The sequence below is a fragment of the Anastrepha ludens genome, chromosome 2, assembly GCF_028408465.1.
Source record: "Anastrepha ludens isolate Willacy chromosome 2, idAnaLude1.1, whole genome shotgun sequence".
In the NCBI taxonomy this organism is placed as follows: Eukaryota; Metazoa; Arthropoda; class Insecta; order Diptera; family Tephritidae; genus Anastrepha; species Anastrepha ludens.
In genome coordinates this window covers 142,993,288-143,018,539 of record NC_071498.1, presented here as the reverse complement: position 1 = coordinate 143,018,539, position 25,252 = coordinate 142,993,288, and the positions used below count along the sequence as shown (strand labels likewise).

Sequence of the window (25,252 nt, the reverse complement as noted above, 5' to 3'; positions counted from 1 at the left end):
TTTTGCAAAGTCAGCTGAAGAAAGCGTTCCTTAAATGAACGGAGCGGGTTAATGCCAACTTAATGGTCAGACAAATTGGCAATAAATTGGAAGCAGGAATAAGAAAGAAAATGTATTGCAAACAAGCACAACGCACACGGACTTGTATGTATTCAGAAACATGGACTGACTCCCAGCAATGCCAAATTCAATTTTTTTTTCTGCTGATTTCTCTTTTGAGGAGCATAGAACCTTCCAATGTACACGGTTAGATGCTATCGTCTTAGCTTTGTCCTAGTTGGTGTTTATGCAGGATAAATCACGGATGTTATCTCGGTATGCTTTGGCCGACTGCGGCTTCTGCTTCCCTCGAACTCCAATCTAAAGCCATTCTTGTGATGCTGTGGGGCGATTTTCTAACAGTTTGGCCTATCCAACTCCATTTCCAGCGTTCATTTGGGTTCAGAGTTCTCCATTATTTATTATGTTGAACCAGAATATTCTGCATATCATCCGCAAGCATTTGTTGGTCAAAGATTGAAGTCTCTGCGTGATCGTTTTCGAAACACGCCACGTTTCACTTCTATATAGCAGCGCCCATAATTTGCCCAAATTTTCCATAAGCGCCCGAATGCACCATTCTGCAGTACAGGCAGTTCACAACCCTCATACAGCGCTTTGATCAGGCAAATTATTTTCGGTGGGACTCCTCGTCTCCTCAATGCTAGCCAAATTGCGCTGCGTTTAATGGTGTCCAATGCTTTCTTGAAGTCAATGAACAGCAGCGGCGAGGTGCATTCGACCAATTGCTCGACTATGATGCGAGGCAGCTGCGTCGAGGGCGGAATCCCACTTTCTTCTCTCTTAAAGAGCTTTCGACGTGCTTCAGCCTCCCTTAAAGAATTGTTGCTGGTATTTCTTAGACGGTGTTGAGCAGCGTCATGCCTGTCCAATTACCACTCCCTCTTTTAAGAGCAATATCGCTATTCTTTTGGATAGCCCAGCTGCAATCCAGGCACTGAATTTTGGCGACAACAAAATCTAACTGATGAAACAAAGCAGGAATAGCCTTACCATCTTGAGTGAAAACCATAAATTTACCTCAATCTGGGTCCCGGGACATCGGAGAATTGAACGCAATGAAAAAGCAGATGAACGGGCAAGAAGGGGATCTCCCATGAATAACGATCTGGTAGAATCGGTATTCACACCATTAGGTGTAGTCAAGAATACAATTTCTTTAAAATGTTTCCGAATAGCGGATTGTTGATGGAGAGACCCTATGGAAGGACAGAATGTTAACCCTGTTAATGTCTCGAACAACTGTCTGGCTTAGATGTCAACAAACTGATAAGGTTCCTTAACCGCGCAGACTGGATATAGTCATGCTGTAAATAACTGGTAAACAAGTTAATAACGAGGATGTGGCAACAAAATGGCGCCGAAGCGCTACCTGATGTAGTATTTCGCCTCCGTAGGTCACATTGCTTGTTAGCCAAGTACAATATCATACCGTAAAGGCCAGAACTGCTTTAAGCATTCTCTGTTGTCCTTAGGAAGGTTTATGAGATGCTTAAATATTTTTCATCATTATACAATTTGGTGCCAACCTATGTCTGGTAGCCTTGCCATTTCGTTTCTAAGGTCTTTCTTGATGGTATATTGTCCCATGACCTATTAGACTTATGTTTATGTTATGCTGATCAAAAAGAAAGAGACTAAAACGAAGTAAAATCAATACCGTTTTAATTTTAAGCTTCAATGATGTCATTATATATGGGCCTTGTTCCAATAACCACCTCAATTCCGTTTCCTGTGCAGCATTCCTTTTGTACTACCTTTGATGACCAGTAATGGCAAGCATTTGAGCTGTCTAAAGTGGTTGGGTTGACATAAATCGAAATTGAAAAAATTGTTCACAAACGCCAACTGATACATAGCTTGACGAATTAGCTCTCATTGATACGATAATGACAAACATATACACGGCCAAATTCAAACTGAACAGTTACAACCGACCAACTACTGGAATTTTGATATATTAGTTCGTTTTTTAACTGCTACCAACTTTCAGAATACGAAGGATGGTGATTTTCATGTTTTAACAAATGGCTCATATGGGTGCCATGGCACAGGGGTTTAACCAAGAACGAGTTAGAGAGCGCATTGGCTAGGAGGGTTGTGACCTCGAAGTCAACAGAACTTGTGCCTCTCTTGGTTACACAACAACATTTAACAGGAAGATTTAAACTTTTCTTAAGAACTAAGAAAGCTCACTGACTCTCTTTTCGGCCATGGTAGACTGTACAGTTTCGAGATCTGCGCAAGCTCGAGATATGATCTAACGACTCTCGTATATTCTGCGACCTATCTGTAGAAACACCATCGACGATGCCATATTGAGAAGAATAAGTAAACATCTCGGCCTGAAACGGCGAAAAGAAAAGAACATACACTCAGCTCGACCCAGCTCTGTCCTAGGTTTACTAAAAGTACTGGATCTGGGTGAAGTGTTGAAAAAAGTAGAGAACTCAAAAGGTCCGAACCGAAGTGCAAACCTCTACTTGCTCATTTCTATTTATCTAAATATATCCGAGAGTTCCTGAGATATCCTTATTGGAAAAACTTTCAAAAATTATTTAGTCACTCGCTGTTTCTGCGAAGAGAAAGCCTCTTATGTGAACCATTAGGCTTTCGAAAGCAATCAAAAAAATTGGGACCTTCCATTTGTGTGTTAAACATGAGATCCATTTTTTATGACTTTCCATAAATATGACAAAATCGAGACAATACATGGAATGTTACTAAGCAAAGTATTTTGTCAGTTATTGGGCTACACAAATCCGATTTACTATTAAAATATAGAGTACATCTTAGAATATTAAATATGATTAGTTTATTTCCTCTTGCGAGTTTTTAATACCTATCTTCATTAATTCCTTTTTTCAGCTGCCTAAATGGCAACACGAACAAAAATACATCCCCTCTGGCTTTGTCATCCAATGGGTATAGGCAACAATACAATGCCTCGCCAGTTGCGACGGCTAACATGCTTGGCATGCCGCCATTCACTTCCAGTCCCATATCGAAATATGGCACCGCTGCACCAATAGCGCCAGTCGGTGACATCAGCATACCGCCAGAGCACGACATTCTTGGAGCGGATAAAAGCAAAGCGGCCGACCGGAAGTTACAGATGCACGATGGTTGGAGACCGTTGCACTACAAGTGAGTATTCGCACATCTTTCATATTTATGTAATATATATAAGTATATATGTGTATGTGTATATATATGTACATATTTAGATATGCAGTGAATATTTTAAATCACTGGAGGATACGTATATGTTTTCCTCAGTACGTCTGATGCATATTTTTTTACTTCTTTGTAAACCCTTTTAATGTCACTGCCAATTATGCTCTAACAATTTGTACTCTGCTGCATGCGAGCAAAAACTGGGTCAAGGCAGCATAATAATTTGGCAGTTAAGTTATCGATTGAAACTTATTTACGACACACAATTTTGTCATACCAATACAAATTCAATAATATTTTAGAATTTGAAGGCACGTTTTCTTAAACTAAAAGATGTGAGGGAAAACGCGTGAGTTTTATGTATATGCAAGTTATATAAAGGTTATTTTTAAAAAGTTCACCCGGTGGCCTAAGAGAACCCATGAAAAGAAAAATTTCCCGATCCTATCCATTTGTTTTAAATCAATCTCTAAGAGAGCTTAAGCGTATTCTTCCGAGTACAATGCATTTCCACTGAAGTGTTAAATGATTATACCTCTTTCCCATCTGTGTGTGTCAATCCTTAGACCGGGACTCGCGATGGTCTTATGATCAACTGTCCAGTAGGTTAGGTTAAGTTAGGCTAGGAATAGACTCAGGCTCATAGTGCATTGCGTGGGGAATTTGTCCTTATCTCTCCTAAAACCGATGTGTACTTTTGAAATTTTGAAGAAAATCCCTGGTTTTTGCAGTACTGAGATCTTCCAATTTATTACAAAATTTTCTACATAAAATGATAATTATACTTCTGGATAGAGCACAACAATGGCACAGGAGGCGCGAGATTAACTCTTTCTCTTTCTCATCTAGGCAACCCCCTCTGGGGGTGCCTGCCGATTAGGCAATGCCCCCTTTATAACTGAAATCAGTGTGCTAAGAGTGTGCTTATCTCGGCTTAGCAGAGGTTTTGTGCGTTTAACATCGAGAATCTGCCACAATTGTCGCGCGGTTCTGGAGGTGGTTTCATTACTCCATTTTTCATACGCTTATTCATGGGCTCTACAATTACCTTTAATGTCACAATGGCCAGGAACCCATGTTACCTTTAGTTGAAACGACTCAGCCATCTCGTTAAGAAATGTGCGGTTTTTCCCAACTACCTTGGAGGTTGTCGACTGCTTTGTGACACTGTACCAGTGTTAGAGCTTTTATTATTGCCACCAGTTCAGCCAGTAGTCGGGAAACCGAAAATTGAAGGCGATCCCAAAATGATCGGAGTATACACCTGCGACCACTCTGCTCTCGAGCTTTGAGCCATCTATGTATTCATGAATGGTCCTGCCATGTCTTACATCGTCCTGTTTCCACTCTTTCCTTGAGGGAAGAAAAAGAGTCCAGTAATCGGTTAGTATTTCCGTAATGATGCAGGAAATGCAGAGAGGGTGTTGAGGAAACTTTAGAACACCTTCTGTGCGTTTGTCCGGCATTATTAAAAACACGTTTAAAATGCCTAGGAGCCCCTGTGTTTGAGGGTCTGGAGGACGTCTCAAAAGCGGATCTCCCTGCTCTGCTTAGATTCGCCAAAAGCGTTGACATCCTATATGATGTCTACTTTCAGTATTCATAGAGGTCGGTCACCATTTGGTATCGCTAAGGACCAAAAGGTCTATGCGTGGGCTAATGCCAAACAGGCTAACCTAGCCTAACCCTAAAGTGGTCCAAAGTAAAGTGTGTTTTTTTTAGAGGTTAGGTTTTTAAGTTGGCACTACTTTTTTCGTAGATGGTCTTTTTGACAGCTGTCACTTGATTTATGCTCAGTTTGGTTTGCCATTTCATAATGAATAGACTTACACCTGATCAAGCGCGTCGCACGTTCGGTGAATGGACCCAAAACGAGATGGCCACCGATCCCGATTTTCACAAGAAAATTTTGTTCAGCGATGAAGCTCACTTTTGGTTGAATGGGTATGTCAATAAGCAAAATTGTCGCATTTGGAGTGAACATAATCCACAAGCCATTGCTGAGACGCCGTTACATCCTCAAAAAGTCACTGTTTGGTGTGCTCTATGGGCAGAGGGAATCATTGGTCCATATTTCTTTAAAAATGAAGCCGGCCATAATGTTACAGTCAATGGAGAGCGCTATAGAGCCATGATTAATGACTTTTTCGTGCCTGAATTGGACGATGTTGATGTGGACGACCTTTGGTTCCAACACGACGGCGCTACATGCCATACAGCCAACGCAACAATCGATTTATTGAAGGAAACTTTTGGTGAGCGCATTATCTCGCGCCGTGGACCTGTGGCGTGGTCTCCAAGATCGTGCGATATAACACCGCTGGACTATTTCTTGTGGGGCTATGTGAAGTCGCTTGTCTACGCGGATAAGCCCGAGACGATTGACGTCTTGGAAGAGAATATTCGGCGCGTTATTGCTGACATACGGCCCCAATTGCTGCAAAAAGTGGTCGAAAATTGGGCCTCTCGGCTGGAATTTATTCGAGCCAGCCGCGGCGGCCACTTGCCCGAAATCATTTTTAAAACATAATGGCAAGCCCTTATCTTTATAATAAAGCTAAATTCTTGGTCATAACATTAAATTATATACGTTTTATTTCATCTTGAAAACATAACCTCTAAAAAACACCCTTTATCTAACTTTCTGTCAGTGAGTGTTGCCAGCCCTGCGAGACAGCCAACTGAAGGTCATGATCGGTCTGGGAGATCTGATCCAGCACAACTTCTATGTTCACGCCTTTTAAGACGCTCTTAGCAGCAATGCATTAAAAATAGAATTATAGTTTAAGTGTTCAGAAATACTTTCAGTGGGTTATTCTCCTTATACGGCTGGTGTGATAGAACCTACCATCCATGCTCTCGGAGTCTCTAGGCCTAACGTTTTCTTGCTGGAACACAAAACCCTTCTTTTTTGCCACTTCTGCCCAAAGTAAATGATTCGCATTAGTACTCTCGGTTTCTGACGGTAGAAATCAAAAAAAAAAGTTATTGACCATTAAGTCTGGCTTAGCTATCATTTATATCGGCTCAGAGCGATTTAACCATAACATTTTTCAACAGTTGGTCTCGGACATCAACAATTTTCAGTCACTCCGAAAATTTTTGAGAATTTATCAGAATATCCGGAATAATAAAACACGTAACTTTAGTGGTTTAATGATGAATGAAGATTAATATTTAATTCAAGAACAATGTAATTCGATCCCTAAATTAGCGACTCAACGGTACACCACCGATGCCCATCAAGTACTGTCTGTACTTTCTCTTAGCTCGCGCTCTCTATTTCATCCGGCCATCATCTCATGCTGGATTGCCAACTGTAATTGACAAATTGTAGAAACATATTATAGCAAAGAATTCGGTTAAAAATACCCATTTGCGTCAATTCGTGTCGCCCCCGTACATCGAGCTTCTCTAATGAGACGAGTCTTATGTGAAAGGTTCCATACGGTGTGTTGAGCTGATCTTCAATTACTGGGCAATGAAGAAAGGGATCTCTAACCGATTCGACTCCACGATTTCTATGATTTCATCAACATTTACCACGACTCCCTGAGTTGGCCCCATTTACGATTTCCAAAACGGAAAGCAGCAGCACAAATTTCATTTGGCTGTCTTCGCCAACTTTAAACTATGGTCGTAGTGGTGTGCCCTATGATCTGAAAGTACCGGAAATGTTTAAATAAAACAAAACAAAGTTAAATTGCAGGCAAATTTATTTTATCTCCTTCGAGATATAACCCGTCTCAAGCAACACACCTGTGCCAACGTTTAACCCAGTCCTCTATGTACCCCTGGTAAGCCGACGAAGGGATGGCCTTCAGCTCCTTCGTCGCACCATCTTTGATGTCCTCTATCGCCTGAAATCTCCGTCCACGAAGTGGTAGCTTCAACTTGGGAAACAAAAAGGGGTCATATCAGGTGAATAGGGTGCTTGCAAGATGGTATTTACTTGGTGTTTGGTCAAATAATCCAGCACAATTTGGGCTCGATGCGCTGGCGCGTTATCATCACGTAAAATCCAAGAATTGTTTGCCCACATTTCCGGCCGGCGAGGCAGACACTAGTGATCCGATGGCGCTAAAAAGTAACAGATGTATGTCTTACAGCCCTACCAACATAAGAAAAAAAATATGGACCGGTTCCCACGTACGCGGTTCGTTTAAATTAAACACGCCCGGTACTTTCTGAACATAGGGTAAGAATGTATTCAATTTCCTCTTTTTTATCTACATTTTGGAAAAATCTAACACACGACTGATGTCACCAACACAAAACAAATTAGAAAAAAATTTTTGTTTTAAATAAATTACAGAATAGTTTTCGTACAAAATGTTTTTTAAAGGGAAATATGGCACCTGAAAACTATTCATATATCCTGAGCTGAGATTCGCTTGTGCAAAAAGTCAACCCATGATTTTCTTCATAATGCTTCATTTGGGATAAGGGAACTTTAACGAGGTATTGGCTGGATATTGAGATGCCGTAGAATCATGCAACTGTTATGAATCATTCGAAGGCTTAAATATGTATGTTAAGCCACTGTTGTCTTCATAGAAATACAATACCTAAAGTTCGAAATGTTTGTAAAGTGGCAAAAATATTTCATCATAACTTCTCGGCTACAAATAAAACTTGAAAAAAGCAAGTAGGCAAACGTAGCACCATGTGGCTGACGACAGCAACAGCAATGATGACACACCAATTAACAACGAGTTTCCCAACACATAAACAAATATTTCACAGTATTACTAAACCCATAAGAACTTAAACAAACGTCCATATAAATAAAAGAGATGCAGTAGCGTCAACCCGCCAAATGAACTCAACAGCCGTCACTCGAAATGTAATCACAAAACGCCACAGATTACTTCACCGCAAAAAGATCTGGGCGTATAGATAAGCAAGAGAAATGTTGCCAACATCCACAATAACAAAAACACGATTTCAAATAGTTACAACGTAAAATCACAAACAAACCAGCTCCAGAACAAAGCCAGATAAAAACTTGACATGAAATGACAGACAGTAGCAACATCTGCAATTGTAGCGCGCGCGCAACCATTGTTGCGGTGTCGGAAGCGGTGACAGTAGTAGACAACGACAAAGACGCGTTGCATGCATTCGTGCAATTGGCACACAAACGCCCGTCATTAATATTGAAGATGCACGCAATGCCGCACGGTAGCCAAAGTGAATTGAATTGAAGAACCTTAGAGCACGAGAAATTAGATGGTATAGTGTGGCGCACTCGGTGCCTCGATGCGGCGGTATGCGCTTGCCTGCCGCAAGACGTTTAGATCAACGCGCTTCAGTTGAATGGAGTTGAGTGGCTATAACGCTGTGCGCCGCCACTCACGAGTGGTCAAATCATTGTTATTTGCTAGCCAGTACGTGTTGATCTCTACGCTTGTGGTCTGTGGCCTGTGATCGTGCCGCGCCAAGATACGCAGCCTACTACAAGAGTGATCAATGATCGGTAGAAGGCTGTGGAAAATTAAACGACGCACAAAAAACAAGAATGCGGTATTTCCTGGTTTTCTTCAATTATTTCAAAGCGCAAGAAGAAAAGCGATTGCCACTCAATCATGTTGATTTTGCGCGCGCTGATCGTTGATCGTGCAAAAAGCGGAGCAAAGCATTGCTGGTGTTGCCTTTGGTGCTGCATTGCGATGGCAATAGACAGTGTATAGCAGAAATAAGAATAGCATAGCATTAAAATAACAATGCCATCTTGATCGATGCTTAGCGCACGCAACACTTGTGCGCGCGGCACCTTCATAGTATTGTATAGATGCCGCGCGTCGTTTTCTCTGCTATTGCCATTTGATTACTATTAGTTACCGCATGCTCCTCACAAATTGTCCATTGATAATTATATATCAAAGTAATTGCGCACCCAAGCGCATACAAGCGTCAACATTTTCCTCTACAAAGCCGACAGTTGGCGATGCCAGATGTCAGCAGCGCGCCAACGCGGTAATCAGACACTTCATTGACTGCGCTGGATTTGAGTCGCTAAGCGCGTTTGATAGTTGATTTAATTAAGTAGAAGCGCAGATGAAATACAGCAGCTGCACCCCATTGACCGTTTACTGTTGCTGAAGCATCTCTTACGCAGATAAACGCACATAAACACACATTTCTGCACAATTATTAGGCAGGCGCGTTCTTCCACCTTTATGATGATAGATCACTCACATTAACTCTTTTAAGTTTCGCATTTATTGCTGTGTCGAACCAACATTAATTAAATGCTAAGCGAATGCTTCTAATGGTTTAGGCTTCATTGTTGCGGCAATTGGCATTTATTTGCTGATGGTGATATTGCTGACGCCGGCGTTTGTTGTGACGCCCTTTTCGCCTCCCTAATTGGTTGCGTGGAGTGATGATGACATGCGCCGCTGCGATGTTTGAAAGAAGCTGCCAATGCATAGAAACAATTTGTACATTTTTATGACTACTATTTTTGTGCTATTTGACTGTATGCAAAAACATAAAAGCTCATAAGTTGATTAGCTGTCAAGCGTAAAGTGATTTATGGGTAAAGCGCGAGAGTAGATGTCAAGATCGCAGTAAAAGGGCTTTAAGTAAGTAAGTAAAATTAATTACAGTGTGGTATGGTTTTCCAAAACGTTCAATAAAACATATAAACGAAGCTCAATTTTTGTTTGAATAACTATACAAACGTCCCTACCTTTCTTGGTCGATAATCTATTTTCCAAACTATGTGGAATTAAATATAAACTGAAAAACAACAAGGAACTACAACTTGTAGTTTTGATAAATTTAATACTGATAACTATGACCATCGAAAAAAATCCTTTTAAGCTCAGTGACGATCAAATTAAACGTTTTTATCGAGGGATCTTAGCAATGAAAAGCCATTTTCAAGGTAAAAATTGGATCGAAATGCTGACAAATTACTCCTCTCTTATGTGTGAAACTCCCGAAGAGTTTATTGAAGCGAAAGAGATCATCTCAACATTTTTAATAAGTATTTAATGTAATAAGTATTCCATTTGTGGCACAACATCAAGACGCACACCACAAATAGGAGGAGGAGCTCGGCCAAACACCTAACAGAAGTGTACGCGCCAATTTTTTTTTTTTATTTAATGTACAAGGTGAAGTCCAAAATAAACAAGCCTGACGTCTAAAAATTTTTTTGATGGCGCCATCTTTTTAATGAGTTAGTGCGTTGGAAGTTACATCCCTAGCTGACTTCCAGTGCAAGCTTGGTGACATTCGGTTCAGTGGAAGCGAAGTTATTGCGTCTAAAATGTCAGTATGTTTGTGTCATCGGTATAAAAAAGAGTTTCGAACAAAGAGCTAATATCAAATTTTGTTTTCAAATCGGTAGAACGCTTACCGAAACATTTGAGTTGATGAAGAAGTTTATGGCGATGATTGTCTATCTCGTGCCAGAGTTCATGAGTGGCCTACACGTTTCAGAGATGGTGTGAGGACATAAATGACAATGAACATACGGACCGCACAAAATCAGTAATCAACTAAAACTCCATCGAAGTTGTTCCTAAATTGATCAAAAATGAACCGAAATCATCGTTGAAATTCATGGAAACGGAGTTGAATATCTCCAAAACATCAATTAATCGCATTTTAACTTATCATTTGGGCTTACGAAAGGTTTGTGCTCGTTTCATTCCGCAAAAGCTAACTGAGTACCAAAAATTGCTCAGAATTCAACCTTAGAAAGACCTCATTAAAAAGGCGAGAAAAGACGAGAGCTTTCTTTAGAACATTATAACTGGTGATGAAATTTGGTGTTTCCAACATGAACCTGAAATTAAGTGTCAAAGTGCCGAATAGAGGGCCCCAGACGAGCCACCACTCAAAAAATCGGGTTGGGAGAAGTCAAAAACCAAGTCTACGCTCATTTGTTTTTACGATTCCAAGGGAATTGTCTACAAGAAGTTCATGCCAAGAGGCCAAACTGTCAATGCAATTTTTTATCTTGACGCTTTGAAGCGTTTGTTGCATCGCATTCGTCGAATTCGCTGGCGCTTATTGGATGATAATGCACCATCTCAACGATCCACTCTTGTGACTGATTTTTTGACTATAAATCGCATTTTAGCCATCATTCACTCACCGTATTTGCCTGATATGTTGGCCAATTCATCTGCAATTTCGTTTCTTTGAACACTGGAGTGTCCTGGAACCTATATAAGTACAAGACTGTTTTGACTTGCGACAGAATTAAGCTTCTTATTACATTCTTGATCAATCTTTGAGGTTTGCTTCGCGTTCTCCAGGGACGTTCGGTGTAGCCTGAAAACTCCAATCTGTTTCCCGCTCCATCTCCGCTCAATTATCCATTTTGCTACTTTCAGAATGGCAAAAATTTCTGTTTGGAAAACAATTGCCATTTCCTCCATAGCATAGTGATGGTTAGGTTGGTTAGGTTGTGGTGGCAGTCGGTCCGTCTGACCAACTTACTTAGACCTCCGTTGTGATACCACAGTGCGACACGGGAACCTTGTTTATTTACTTTCGTGAAACCATTTTGAGGCTCTTATGAAGCGCAGGATTGGTCTAATCCCCGCGCCAGATAGTTCTGTAAGAGAATTGAAAAAGTGTTTTCCTAGGCAACCTGCTCTGATTTTAGCTAGGGCTGGACAATTGCAAAGGAAATGCTCTACTGTTTCTTTCTCCTCCTCATCTCTGCAGCTGCTACAATATTCATGGGAGAATACTTGCATGCAAATTTAGGTATGTAGCCACTTCTTTTATAGCTAGAACCTCTGCCTGATAAACGCTACAGTAGTCTGGTAGTCGAACAAATAGTTCTAGTCCTAATTCTTTCGAAAATACCCCATAGCCAACTTTATCGTCTAGCTTGGAGCCATCTGTATAAAAATTGAATTCCCCCCTTCTCCTTGGTGTGTGCCATAGCATAGTGATACTTAATACTATCGTTTAAGTACCATCCGGGTTCAGACCCTATTTCATGCTTGGACCCATCGGTAAAGAAAATATTCGTCGAACCTCCCTGAACGCATTCTGGATTGCTCCATTGATCACGCAGTGGAAACCTGACATCAAATTTCCTTCCAAATGAAACTGTGGGTATCAGGTCGTCTTATGTGCCAAAAGCAGTGGATACGGCTCAGATAGCAACTTAAAATATTAAATTGTTTGCAGAAACTAAAGGAACTGCGCTACCGCTGAAGAGATGATAGTCGCTAGCGTTTTTCGTCTATTGCAGGCTCTATTGCAGGCTCGTTATTCCTTAGCTACACCTCGTATTATATAAAATGTTCGTTTTAAAGCTATCTATCGGCAATCCGAATTTGTATAGCACTTAAGTATGCAGCCATTCTTTGCTATAACAAATTCACTCTTACTTTTGCTATTTTCTACAATCCCATAATTCTATTAGTTTTATCGTTTTTGTATTGCACATCCTCATGAATTATTGATTACTTCTGCAAAAAACGCATATTCTAAATTATATCACGTCAACCTTATAAAATATCTCATAACTTTTTCCACCCCTTTCCCAGCATCGTTATTGAGCCCAACATACTTACCGCCTCGAGCAACGGCAGCATTGCTATTGAGGTGCAACGCGATGCCAAAATCTCCACATTACTTCCGATCATCCTTGACGTGCATAACATTTCCATTTCGAATGTGCGCGTAATACGTTCGCCCTCCAATGAATCGATAAGCGATGAAATCGAGTTGGATTTTGATGGTAAATATGCGGACAATAATTCAACTTTTGTGGTTGCCATCAATAAGGGCATTGGAGGTGAGCGCGATGTCAAGTTGATTGTGAGCATGGATTTCGTGAGCCAGATTACCGACACACTGCAAGGTGTGTACCGAACCAGCTATACAAATTTGGAAACCAACAAGGTGGAGTAAGTAGATAAGCACAAAGCCGAAAAGAAACTAACACATTTTTCATGTACTACTAAAATTCTCATTTCTTTTTTTCATCAGATGGATGGTCAGCACGCAATTTTCACCAGTGGATGCGCGTCGTGCCTTTCCCTGCTTCGATCGCCCCGACTTGAAGGCCAACTTTACCATTAGTATTATACGCGATAACAAATTGGGCATGGCCTTGTCCAATATGCCGGTCTATCATAGTTTGTAAGTTTCAATTTTGTTTGCTACAACTCAACTGTTATTGAATTCTTCAACTAATTTTCAAATTAATTTATATTTTAGTCCACATCGACCAGGCTACACACGCGACGATTTTTTGACTTCACCAAAAATGCCCATCTACAGTTTTGCCTTTGTTGTTTCGAATTTAGTAAAATCTCACTACTCGGACATGGATGCGAACTTAATACCACGCATTGAAATTTGGACACGTCCCGAAAATGTTGAAATGACAAATTATGCCTATTCAATGGTACGCAAGTTCTTGCCTTTCTTCGAGGAATATTTCGGTGTGAAGAATCGTTTGTCGAAAATCGATATGGTATCGATACCCGATTTTGGTTTTAGTGCTATGGAGAATTGGGGGCTGATTACATTCAGGTGAGTTGGGATTAAAAATCGGTTTCATGCATCATATAAAAACTTTTCGAGAGATATTGTTTTAATATGTCGTATAAGGGCAGAGTTTGGCAATTTGCAATACCAAACAAGCTTTGTCCAGTAATGAATATATCTTCTTCTTCTTGATTGGGCCGATAACAGCTTACGCGATTTTGGCCGAGTTTAACAAAGCGCACCAGTCATTTTTTTCTCGTGCTAATCAGCGTCAGTTGGGCACACCAAGAGAAGCCAAGTCCTTCTCCACCTGATTCAGAAGAGGCCTTCCTCTTCCTCTGCTACCACCAGCTGGTCCCGCATCGAATGCTTTCAGAGCCGGAGCGTTTGTATCCATTCGGACGACATGACCCTGCCAACGTAGCCTCTCTATCTTTATTCGCTGCGCTATGTCTATGTCGTCGTATGCTCCATCCCCAAAGGTCCAAAAATCTTCCACAGTATCTTTCTCTGAAACACTCCAGGGGACGCCTCATCGGATATTGGCATCGCCCAAGCATCTGCGCCAAATGATAGGACAGACATAATGAAAGCCTTGTAGACGTTAATTTTGTTTGAGAGAGGACTTACTATTCAATTGCCTACTTAGTCCAAAGTAGCACTTGGCAAGATATGTTATTTATATATACAAGGTGCCTTCCGTTTGAACTGAGATACATTTAAAATAAGAAGAACGACAGGTTTTTTAAGAGAAACCCGTTTGACTCAATGCAGCATACTACGACTACTAAAATCATGTCTAATGGGTGTTCCATATACATTTTCGGGTGAAATGTTTTTCTGGACCTCGGTACAAAATTTTCTTATGGCTTGTACACCCACAACTCTTTCGGCTAAGGCAGTTTTCCAAGTTGCACAAATCTGACGCATGACGGAATTGCGCGGAATGGAATAGAAAAATTAGCGCAATTTTGCGTGACGTAATTTTAGATGGGATATATAAGAGAATCAAGCGAGGCTTTGCAAAAGAAAAGAAAAGCTAAGTTAGGTTAACCTTCACTAGAAAAAGGTGTAGATAGGAAAACCTGGTATTAAAAAAAAAATTACGTCAGCTCAGGACTTGGTTATATAAAAATAACTGATAGCCACGACCTTCGTCTCTACGATATCGGAACCACCCGGTTTTATACCCGGCTAAGGACTGTCACTGCCATGAAAAAGCTCCTCATAACAAACCATATGCCGTTCGGAGTCGACTATTACGCATTTTTGGTTTAAAAAACTGATTAATAAAAAAATTTCACCACAATTACCATGACTTAGAACGCATCCCTTTATATGAGGCTCCTGGTATTTTAGAACAAATGTGTACTATACCTTCAAACATTCCATTTGATCCCCTTTTCTACCTCTCTTACAACTTTCAGAGACTCAGCTCTTTTGGTGCCCGAAGATCTCGATAGAGCTTCTTCCTCCGAGCACATGGAGCATGTCGCCCAGGTTGTCGCACACGAATTGGCACATCAGTGGTTCGGCAATCTGGTCACACCCAAATGGTGGGACGACCTTTGGCTAAAGGAGGGTTTTGCCTGTTATATGAGCTACTTGGCCTTAAATGCAATTCGTCCCGAATTCCAAATCCTCGATACATACACAATTTACGAATTTGGCGATGCTATGCAACAGGATGCCGACAACAGCTCACATTCGATTGCCTTTGACGTGAAGTCAACAAATGATATACGTCGTATTTTTGATCCGATTACCTATTCAAAGGGCAATATCTTGCTGCGTATGTTGAGTTCATTTGTGGGCGATGAAGCCTTTCGCGCTGCGACTCAAGATCTTTTGAAGACGTACGCTTATGGCAATGCCGACCGCGATGAGCTGTGGGAATTCATGACACATCATGGCCATGAGCAAAAGACCTTGCCTGACGATCTGCACGTAAAGACTGTTATGGACTCGTGGATAACGAAACCCGGTTACCCAGTAATCACAGTTGAACGTCGTGATGCGGATTTGGTGCTAACACAAGAGCGTTATATGCTGCCATCGAAAAATATGTCCGACGATAGTCGTTGGGTTGTGCCGATTACCTTCGAAACGGATGAGTTGCACAAGGGCGATAATATACCCACGCATTGGATGTCGGAGAATGATCGACAAATTGTTATTAGTGAAGTATTTACCTCGGATAATAACACCGATAATGTGGTGTATGTGAATTTGAATCGCCAAGGCTACTATCGCGTCAATTATGATATGCCATCTTGGTTGGCTTTGAAGAAGAAATTCACAACATTGCCACGCATAACGCGCGCCCAACTCTTGGATGATGCGCTACACTTGGCGCAAGCGGAATATTTGACCTACGACATACCGCTCACCTTCTTAATGGAGATCTTCACCGCCACCGATGATGAGTTGCTGTGGCGTGCGGCACAACGTGGCCTTAACTACCTCATATTCATGCTGCATCGCGAGCCGGCTTATGAGACCTTTAGGGTGAGTACTAACGGACTGTGTTTGGAAGTCATATATGTAAAATAATAAGATTTTTTGCGCATAGGCTTTCATGAAGTTCATCGTACGCCCAGCCTTCGATCGCTATGGCTTAAACGAGCCGGACAATGAATCGCACATTCAATTGCAGCATCGCGCCGGTATTGCGCGTCTTGCTTGCAAATTCAACTATGATCGTTGCACAATGGCAGCGCATCGGAAGTATCGCGAGTGGATGAGTGATGCCAAATTGAATCCGTATGTACTATTGTGAAGCGGAAAGGTTTAGCTGAGGTGCATGATTTTCATTATATATTAATTTTTATTTTTACAGCATCAAACCAAATCTGAAGTCAACCATTTATTGCACAGCACTCGCAGAAGGCTCCTTCCAGGAGTGGTACTTCGCCTACAAGCAATATAAGCGCACGACAAGCGCCTCGGAGAAGGAACAGATACTCACCTCATTAGGCTGCACCACCAAACCATGGTTGCTCTCAAAGTATGTGGCAAGAGAATTAATAATTGTATTGATGTAATCGAGGATAATTTATATGTATGTATGTATGTGTGATCACTTGCAGATATCTGAATTTGACCATCAATCCGACGTCGGGCATATTGAAGCAAGATGGCGCACGCGCATTCCGCGCAGTTTCCGAGAATCCGATTGGCTACGAGATCGCTTTTGATTTTCTACAATCAAACATCAAAGAGATCGCAGAATAGTAAGTCTAATGCAGAGGTCGGCAAAATTGACTTTGCGAGTGTGCTCGTGAGCACAGAGTAATCGCACTGCACAGTGCTGGAAAGAGTAAAATTTAAAGACCAAATATGTCAACAATGAAAAATAAATAGAGTCCGGTTCACTTGGACCGTTAGATGGAATAGTATGCGTTAGTAATTCAAATACGGTTGATTTATAACCATTTTATTCCATAAAAATTAGTACCTCTATTTAAATTAAATTATTTTAAATTAAATTAAATTAACGACAAAGAAACCATATACTTCAAAAAAAAGTTTATTGATTATAAAATGAGATTTTGGGGGTGTATTGGAAATTTCTCCTATACCATGTTTCTTAGTTTTACTATACCTACAAGTTGTGCTAGGTCTCCATAAAAGTATATTTAATTTTTTTTTTTTTGTCACACCGTGTTATTCATATTAATTTTGAGCCAGTTTCTGGTTAGAAGTACCCTATGATCCAAAAGTACCGGGACTGTTAAATTTAAACGAACCGCGCACGTGGGAACCAGTCCATATTTTTTTCTTATCTTGGTAAAACTGTAAGACACACATCTGTCACTTTTTAGCGCCATCGGATCATTAGTGTCTGTCTGGTGTTTGTTTACATCAATCAACTTTTTTTAGTTTTTTTGAAATTTCGTGTTCCGATGCACTGAAAATGTTGCAAAAAGCATTTGGCATAAAAAGACTTCAAAAGTGGTCGTACAGTGGTGGAAGATTTGCCTTGTTTTGGACGCCAATCTACGTCGAACACCGATGAAAACGTGAAAGAAATCGTGCTTGAACATCGTCATAGTAGCTTAAGAGAGGTTTCTAATGAACTTGGCATTTCATATGGAACGGCACAACACGTGGTTGATGTTTTGGGTATGAGACGCGTTACAGCCAGGAGATCAAAGAGAATGCGACAAAGGAGCTGAAGGTCATCCCTTCGTCGGCCTACTAGGGGTGTTTGGAGGACTAGGTTAAACGTTGGCATATGTGTGTTGCTTCAGATGGGTTATATAAGTCGGGTCATAAAACAACAAAATAAAAATCTGCCCAGCAGTAAAATATCTTGGAATAACTATTGACGAAAAACTAACATGGAAACAGCATATCATTAACAAAAGAAATCAAATTAAGAATAAGTATCGGCAATTAAATTGGCTAATCGGACGAGCATCAAAACTATCACTTTATAATAAGGTGACCATATACAAAACAATTATTACTCCTATCTGGAAATACGGAATAGAAATATGGGGAACGGCTAAAAACACAAATCTTCAGCTCATACAGCCACCACAATTCAAAATATTACGAAATATAACAAATGCTGGTTGGTTTATTTCCAATGAAGCCATACATCGTGACTTAAACATAGACACTATCCAAGAAACAATCACAAAATGTAGCACTAAGCATATCCACCAAAACGAACAAATGCGTAAAATAGTACCGGCAGAAAATATCAAACGAAGATTAAAGCGACTCACAACGACTGATCTAACTATAAGATGTATAGTGTAATTACAGAACAAAAAAAAAATAATAATAATAATAATTATAACAGATTCTTCTTACATTGGTAAAAGTACATAATAGACCCTAATTGTACAAAAATTACATATTGTTAATATATAACAGACTGTAATAAATAAAGGGGAGATATAAAAACAAAAAAAAAATATTTTGAAGGATATAAAATAAATTTGCCTGAAATTTAACTCTGTTTTATTTAAACATTCCCGGTACTTTCTGATCATAGGGCATCTTTTTTAAATAACTTGTATTTAATTTATTATATATTACTTTTGGTACAAAAGGCACCGCATATCACCATTTGGAATCATAATTTTTTTTTCAGTCATTTCATTCATATAAGTCTACTGTAGCATAAGGAAATTACCAGCATAGCCACTGCCCAATTAGCTTTGTTGGTGTCAGAACAACGAATGATTTTAAGAGCATAAGAATACGTGTGTTGAGTGCACTGCTCGCACGAGTAAGCTTTTGCCGACCTCTGGTCTAATGTCAAATAAGATGACTCGAAAATGAACAGAGCAATAACAATAAATTTTAAAAACGACTTTAATTTGCAAAAACTATTAATTATTAATAATTTTATTTGCATCGTAGTTTCGGTGACGGCTTCTCCACACTATCTGAGATGATAAAATCCATCACGACTTACATGAATAAGGAATATCACAAGGAACAGCTGCAGCAATTTGCCGATCGTGCACGCAAACTGGGACTGACAGCAGTCGAGGAAGCCATTGGACTGGCCATGGAGCAGGTTAATAATAATATTTATTGGCGTGAGCGTTCATACTATCAATTGAAAGGCTTTCTGGAAGCGATAGTCAGCGAATTTCGTATGAATATATTTTAATTAACCTTAGTAGTGTAAGATGGTAGGGAACGAAAGAAGAGCGAAACGAAAAATAGACACTCACAAAAACGCTTAGAAATCTATTGGAAATGTGAGAGGAATAGATTGTATTTATGTACTTGAGAGGAGAGACGAATGCGTAGGGTAAGCAAGTGAGAGAGAGACGCTGTGCATGGAGAAATGCATAGGAGCTTTAGATTTTGCGAAACGACAAACAATTAACTGTTAACAAAACAAATCGTATTGGTGTTGAAAATTTTTCGTGCACGCAAACGAATGATAATTATTGTACGTATTTCAAGAACTGTTGTTTTGCAAAGAAAAGTGATATATTTGTATAAGTGAATGAACTATGTATTTTTTCGCAGTTAATTAATTTGAATAATTTTTTTACGAATGTTTGTCTATATAACTACTGGAGAAGTGTGTAAATGTAATGTGGATTTTGTGGATTCAGAAACGAGTATTTCACAAAAATATTGTAATTTTTATTTTTTATTTTCTTCTTCATTTATGCCTTGTAAGATTTTATATTTTTAAGATTTAATTTTATTTTTTCCAAATTATTTATTTGCTCATCGAAGACGTATGTATACTCTTATAAACACACATACTTACTTACACAAAGGCGCGTCAGTATTGAAATTTAAATCATATAAAGAAAGTTAAATCATATAAAATTAGACAAAATATGATTGCGTATGCATAAAATATTATATTTTAACAGAAACTAATGGTTAGATACAAAATTATTTATTTAAATTGTAAATATATTTTCTTAAGCTGGCGCGCTAAATCTCGCGCACATAAAAAATTCACAAATGCTACACTTTTATTTTTATTTTTATTTAACCGAATACCCGTAAATATACATAATACTTGCATACATACATACTGACATATTTACATATATTATTAAACCTATGCATAGGCATACATAAACAATACAAATACATATTTTTAATTTAATATTTTTAAATGTCGCAGAATCAGGTCCCTAATATGTAATATTTTTGTATTTGTAATATATTTGTATACAACTTAATAATTAAATAAAATAATTATGCCTAGTTTTGTAACCACATTACAATTCAAACAACTAAATTTAATAATTGTAGTGACGTTCCTATGTTGAAATACAGTTTGCCAAGGAAGTGTTCTGACATCTACATACTAATCTAGCGAAAGTCAGACATATTGCTTAAGAGAATATTTATTTTCCATAGTTTTCTTTCAATCTTTGGTTTTTCTTGACTAACCTAAATAATTTATTAGCCAATAGTAGGAAAGAAGGCCAATTTGTTTAAAAATAACACAAAAATACAAAGAAAAAATAAAAATAAAAAACAATATACACTTCAAATACAGCTGTCAAGCAAGTCTTTTTACATTTACTTTTAAGTTAATAGCTTTAAGTTTTATGCATTGTACGGATCCATAAGTAGAAACACTCTCAGCTGGTTGTCGAAAAATATCCGCAGCTGAGATCAACTGATTCCAAAACGCTCTGTACCATGATTGCAAAAAAATTATTAAACTTTATAGAAAATCGTACCAAAAAGTTTAGAAAATTACGTAAAAATTCAGTATTTGGGGACTAGAAACGGCGACTAATTTGCGGCTGTGTAAGCCGTTTTATGCTGAAGATGAAGTTCATCAGATTTTTGATATAAAGACCTGCTATGTCAGCAGGCGCAGGAGAAAAGTGGGAACCAAGATGCTTAAATCGTATGCCCCGCGGGGATACCCACAAAATTTGAGAGGTGAGAGTTTGTCATCTTCAGAATATCCCTCGAACGCCTCCGATCCAACCGTGGCCAGAAGGATTTCGCGAACTTACACGTTCGTGTAATTGTCCAGCACTCGCTGAATTGGTGCAAAACCCAAAGCACAGGCCCCTTGTCTGGCCAGCTCCTCGGCTTCGCAGTTTCCAGCAATGTCAGTATGCCTAGGTACCCAGATTATCTTTATGTCGGAGAATTCTGATGCAATCGAAAGTGAGACCAGGCAGGCCCGTGCGCACGGGGGGGTTGTATGGTTATTTTGGCACCATGGCTGAAAGTTTGACAAATTTCACTGTCGATATAATATTCCGCCTTTACAGCACTTTTAATGCTTGCCTCAACACTTCATTGGGTCCATCGTTGTAATAAAGCATGACTTCAGTCTCATCGCAGAATATCACATCATCCCAGTAGCTGTCTGGCTGAGCTACGTACGCTCTAGCGAAAGATAACCGCTTTTCAATAAGCCGTGCAGGGAGCAACGGCTTCTTTCGAACAACTCGTTATGTATAATTGTAGTTTTGTAAAACTTGACAGACTGTGTCATTAGAAACTTTGACCCTGCACTCATCTCTAAGCTCACTAGGAGCCGATTTACACACGGAGACATTTGAAAGAGAGACACTGGAAATTCTCTTTTAATGTTTCATTTGCGGTCACACGGGCAAAATTGTTACTACTTTACTACTTTTCACCCCCATACATTTTTTTTAATTATACCTACTTTACTAGCAAAAATATTCCTGCATTTCCCAAGTAACGTTCGGAAGTTTTTCATCGTTGATATCTTCCGTTTAAGATTGGAAATACGAATAAGAAGCGCCAAGCGTATCGCCAGTACGGGAGACGAACTCCCTTGGGATACGGTACACTAGACAGGACTAGTTTACTTGGTCGGGAAAACCCCGAGTCATTCCGGTAACGTATGTAGAACCGGCTGTCATGGGAATGGCACAACTACGTTCTGGATACTGTAGCAGGTTAAACTCCTACTTATCCAGAATTGACCACGACATACTAAACATATGTCCGGCATGTGAAGGCACCCCACACGACACTAACCACCTTTTGACATGCCCCATCAAACCCACTCATCTAACACTAACCTCTCCTTCTGGACCCAACTCGTCGAAACAGCAAGTTTCCTAGGCCTACCTGATTTAGATGAGCTAGACGAAGACGACCGGTGTTTACACTACACTGACAGGGCAAAGTTACTGCTACAAAAACAACAGCAACAACAAGCTCCAAATGTTTCCATTCCAAATGTTTCCTTTCGAATTCTGCAGGTTTGCGGCTACTTTTTTCAACAAAATACGTTTGGCCCGGTCAGATATTTTGCGTAGTCTTTCACTTGCAGATATAGCTCCAGCCTATTTTCTTTTTTCGGACTATTTATTATGTTTTAAATAGTTTGTCGGATTAAACAAAACATTTCCGATAACTACAGCTTTTCCTTTCCTTTTTCCTTTTGTATAATTTTAACAGACCAACTGAGTGACCTCAAACCATGTCCGTTTTCCAAGCATTTTTGTGCCCCTTATAATTTACGTACGATTTGACATTTTGATTAACAAATCACTGCTACGATCACTTTATGACTCATAGATGACTAACGAGTGTGTCGCAACTCGGTGAGATAACAAATCAGCGAAATAACGGTATATCCAAGGATGATAGATATCAGGGTTGCGCCTTGGGTATGGTAAAAAAAGAGGTTGTCTGTAAAGTCGGTTTACTGACGTTAGTTTAACGTGAAAACTTCATAAAAAACTACTGATGTAATGGTTGCAATTTTCAAAAGAAAATTTTAATTTTATTTGTTTGATAGATACTTTGTATGGATATAGAGAAGGAGGTAAATGGAATCGCAATGGAATAGGTCAAGTTACATTTACACAAACGTGAAAAATGACGAAACATTTATCAAATTCATGAAAGATATCTTCAATTTCGATTGTGCATCAGACGTTAATAAGTCAACAACACTAAGAGGCACCATCATCGGTTTGACTTTTTCAAGACACATTACACTCGAAACACTCCCTTACATTTCTACTTTTCCTATCATCGTTCTATTCTCAACAGAGAAATGGTTCATTACCATGCACACGGGAAGAAGGCATATGCAAATACAAATACTGGGTTGCCCATATTCGACGGACCCGACGGATTTCGATGACTCTTTGGGCCCATTCCAATCGGCGAGGCTTGTCCGCAGGCAACAATCTTTCCGTCAATTGAATCTTATACGGGAATAAATGCAAATCAATGAGGATAATTCGTTGTAAAGTGGTCAGAGCAATGCCCAACTGCTGAGAACGGCGATTTTGGGATGTCCTTGGCGACGTCTCGACACTGGCCCGTACAAGAGCAATATCTTCATCCGATCGCGTTGGTCGGTTTTGATTTGGCCTCTTTGGATTAAAAAGAACATCACCACAGTCGAAAACCGTTCGTACAAACGTTTAATGGTGTTCTTAGAAGGCACACTTTTCACATTATTTAATTTCTTATACGCACGTTGAGTTTTCACAATTGACTTCTTCTGTTGAATGTAAATTTCAACAATTTGGGAGCGCTTGAATGGCGTGTACTGTTCCATGGTAAAAATCTGCTTGGACTGATGCTTCCAACGCGGTATGTCATTAAGCGATCTGACGTCTCTGTCAAAAGATACAGGGTTGCCAGATGGTTCCGTCGAATATGGGCAACCCTGTATGTGAATTTATATACATATGTGCATATACATACATATATATGCTCACTCAAGTAGGAGAGAGCCAGATGTCGAACGTTGCCGAACGCGGAGGCCGATTGTGCCTCTTTGTCGTTCGTTCCGCACTCTCGCTTGAAGTTCAAGCAAGGTAATGACGCATGAGCAAGATAACGGCGATGAGCCAGATAACGACGCATGAGCAAGATAACGACGCATTTTTTGGTGCGTGCAGCCGGCTACATCGTTATAAGACGTTATCACGTCAAAAAACAAATTTTGAGGGGAACTTTGGATTCACTAAGCTAAAGCTAAATTTTGTGAAACACAAAACGAATGGCGTCGGCATATCTCTCAGAGCTGAATAACAGTCTGCTAGGTAGTACAGCTCTAAAAATCTTTTCACCATGCAGTGTATCAAATCATCTAAGCGAACGTTGCCGAAAATAGATATGTTTAGCAAAAACACTTACTTTACAGCTGAGAGCAGCATTTGTTTTTTTTTTTTTTTTGTTTTGCTTACTTTGGTGTATTCAGAAACCTTACCGTTAAGTGGTACTAGTAACCACGTATGTTAATAAAATAAATTGTTTGATCGATACTTGAAGCGATATCGATCACTACAGCCATCTACCGAGAAAATATTTTATTTCTTTTTCCCCAACTAATCATTTGAAAAGGCCCTCCAAATTCAATAAGAAGCGATGGTTTTAGTTAACTAGGGGCAAAAAACTAGACTATTTTATTGTAGTATGTCAAAACATTTTTGCGACAAACTGTATGTATGTGTATAAAATATATGGATACAAGTATAAATAAAAACAAAATCTATTTTACGAAAATTTTAGCCAATAGCACGAAATTAGATTTAAGTTGAAAATAAAAATAGTCATGATAAAGTTGAGGAATTATGAAAACTACTTTATCGGTACATTTTTGAATGCATTGTGAACACTTGCCAAGACGATGATTCCGCTTCAAAAAATGGAGTTGGTGAACAAAATTGGAAAAATGCATAATTCAAAAGTAGCGATATTTCCAAAATATGTAGACCAGTAAAATTTGAATACATCTAACAATGAATAAAAAAATAGTTATTTGTTAAATAATTTTGTAAATGTAAAAAAATAAAAAATAATTCTCAAAATACAAACTAATTGGCAAGCACACACACACGTGGATTCATTGTTTCTTTTTTTTTTTTTTTGTTATTTAAATAAACTTCAAAGTCTTTTGCTGAACTATTTCATTAAACAATAAAGAGAAAAATAAACTCATTTGCAAGTGCATCAAATGATAATAAAATTCCAAGAAAATTGAAATTTGTGCAGGGAAAAATTTTATAAAAGCAATTTTTTTTTTTTTTTTTTTTTTTTTGTTCTCTACAATATCTGATTTTGC

General features: G+C 39.2%; 1 protein-coding gene across 4 annotated transcripts in view; it reads left to right on the top strand.

Moving 5' to 3' along the window:
- LOC128855473 (aminopeptidase N) overlaps positions 1–20,441 on the top strand; it is a 102,819-nt gene extending 82,378 nt beyond the window's left edge. For all 4 annotated transcript variants that reach the window (XM_054090411.1, XM_054090412.1, XM_054090413.1 and 1 more), the window contains 9 exons: positions 2,929–3,207; positions 12,768–13,130; positions 13,213–13,365; positions 13,444–13,761; positions 15,144–16,224; positions 16,289–16,479; positions 16,556–16,723; positions 16,806–16,949; positions 19,096–20,441. In XM_054090411.1, the coding sequence (XP_053946386.1) occupies positions 2,929–3,207; positions 12,768–13,130; positions 13,213–13,365; positions 13,444–13,761; positions 15,144–16,224; positions 16,289–16,479; positions 16,556–16,723; positions 16,806–16,949; positions 19,096–19,351 (2,953 nt within the window). In that variant the 3' untranslated portion in view covers positions 19,352–20,441. The remainder of the gene's footprint in view (positions 1–2,928; positions 3,208–12,767; positions 13,131–13,212; positions 13,366–13,443; positions 13,762–15,143; positions 16,225–16,288; positions 16,480–16,555; positions 16,724–16,805; positions 16,950–19,095) is intronic.
- Positions 20,442–25,252: the final 4,811 nt, after the last annotated feature.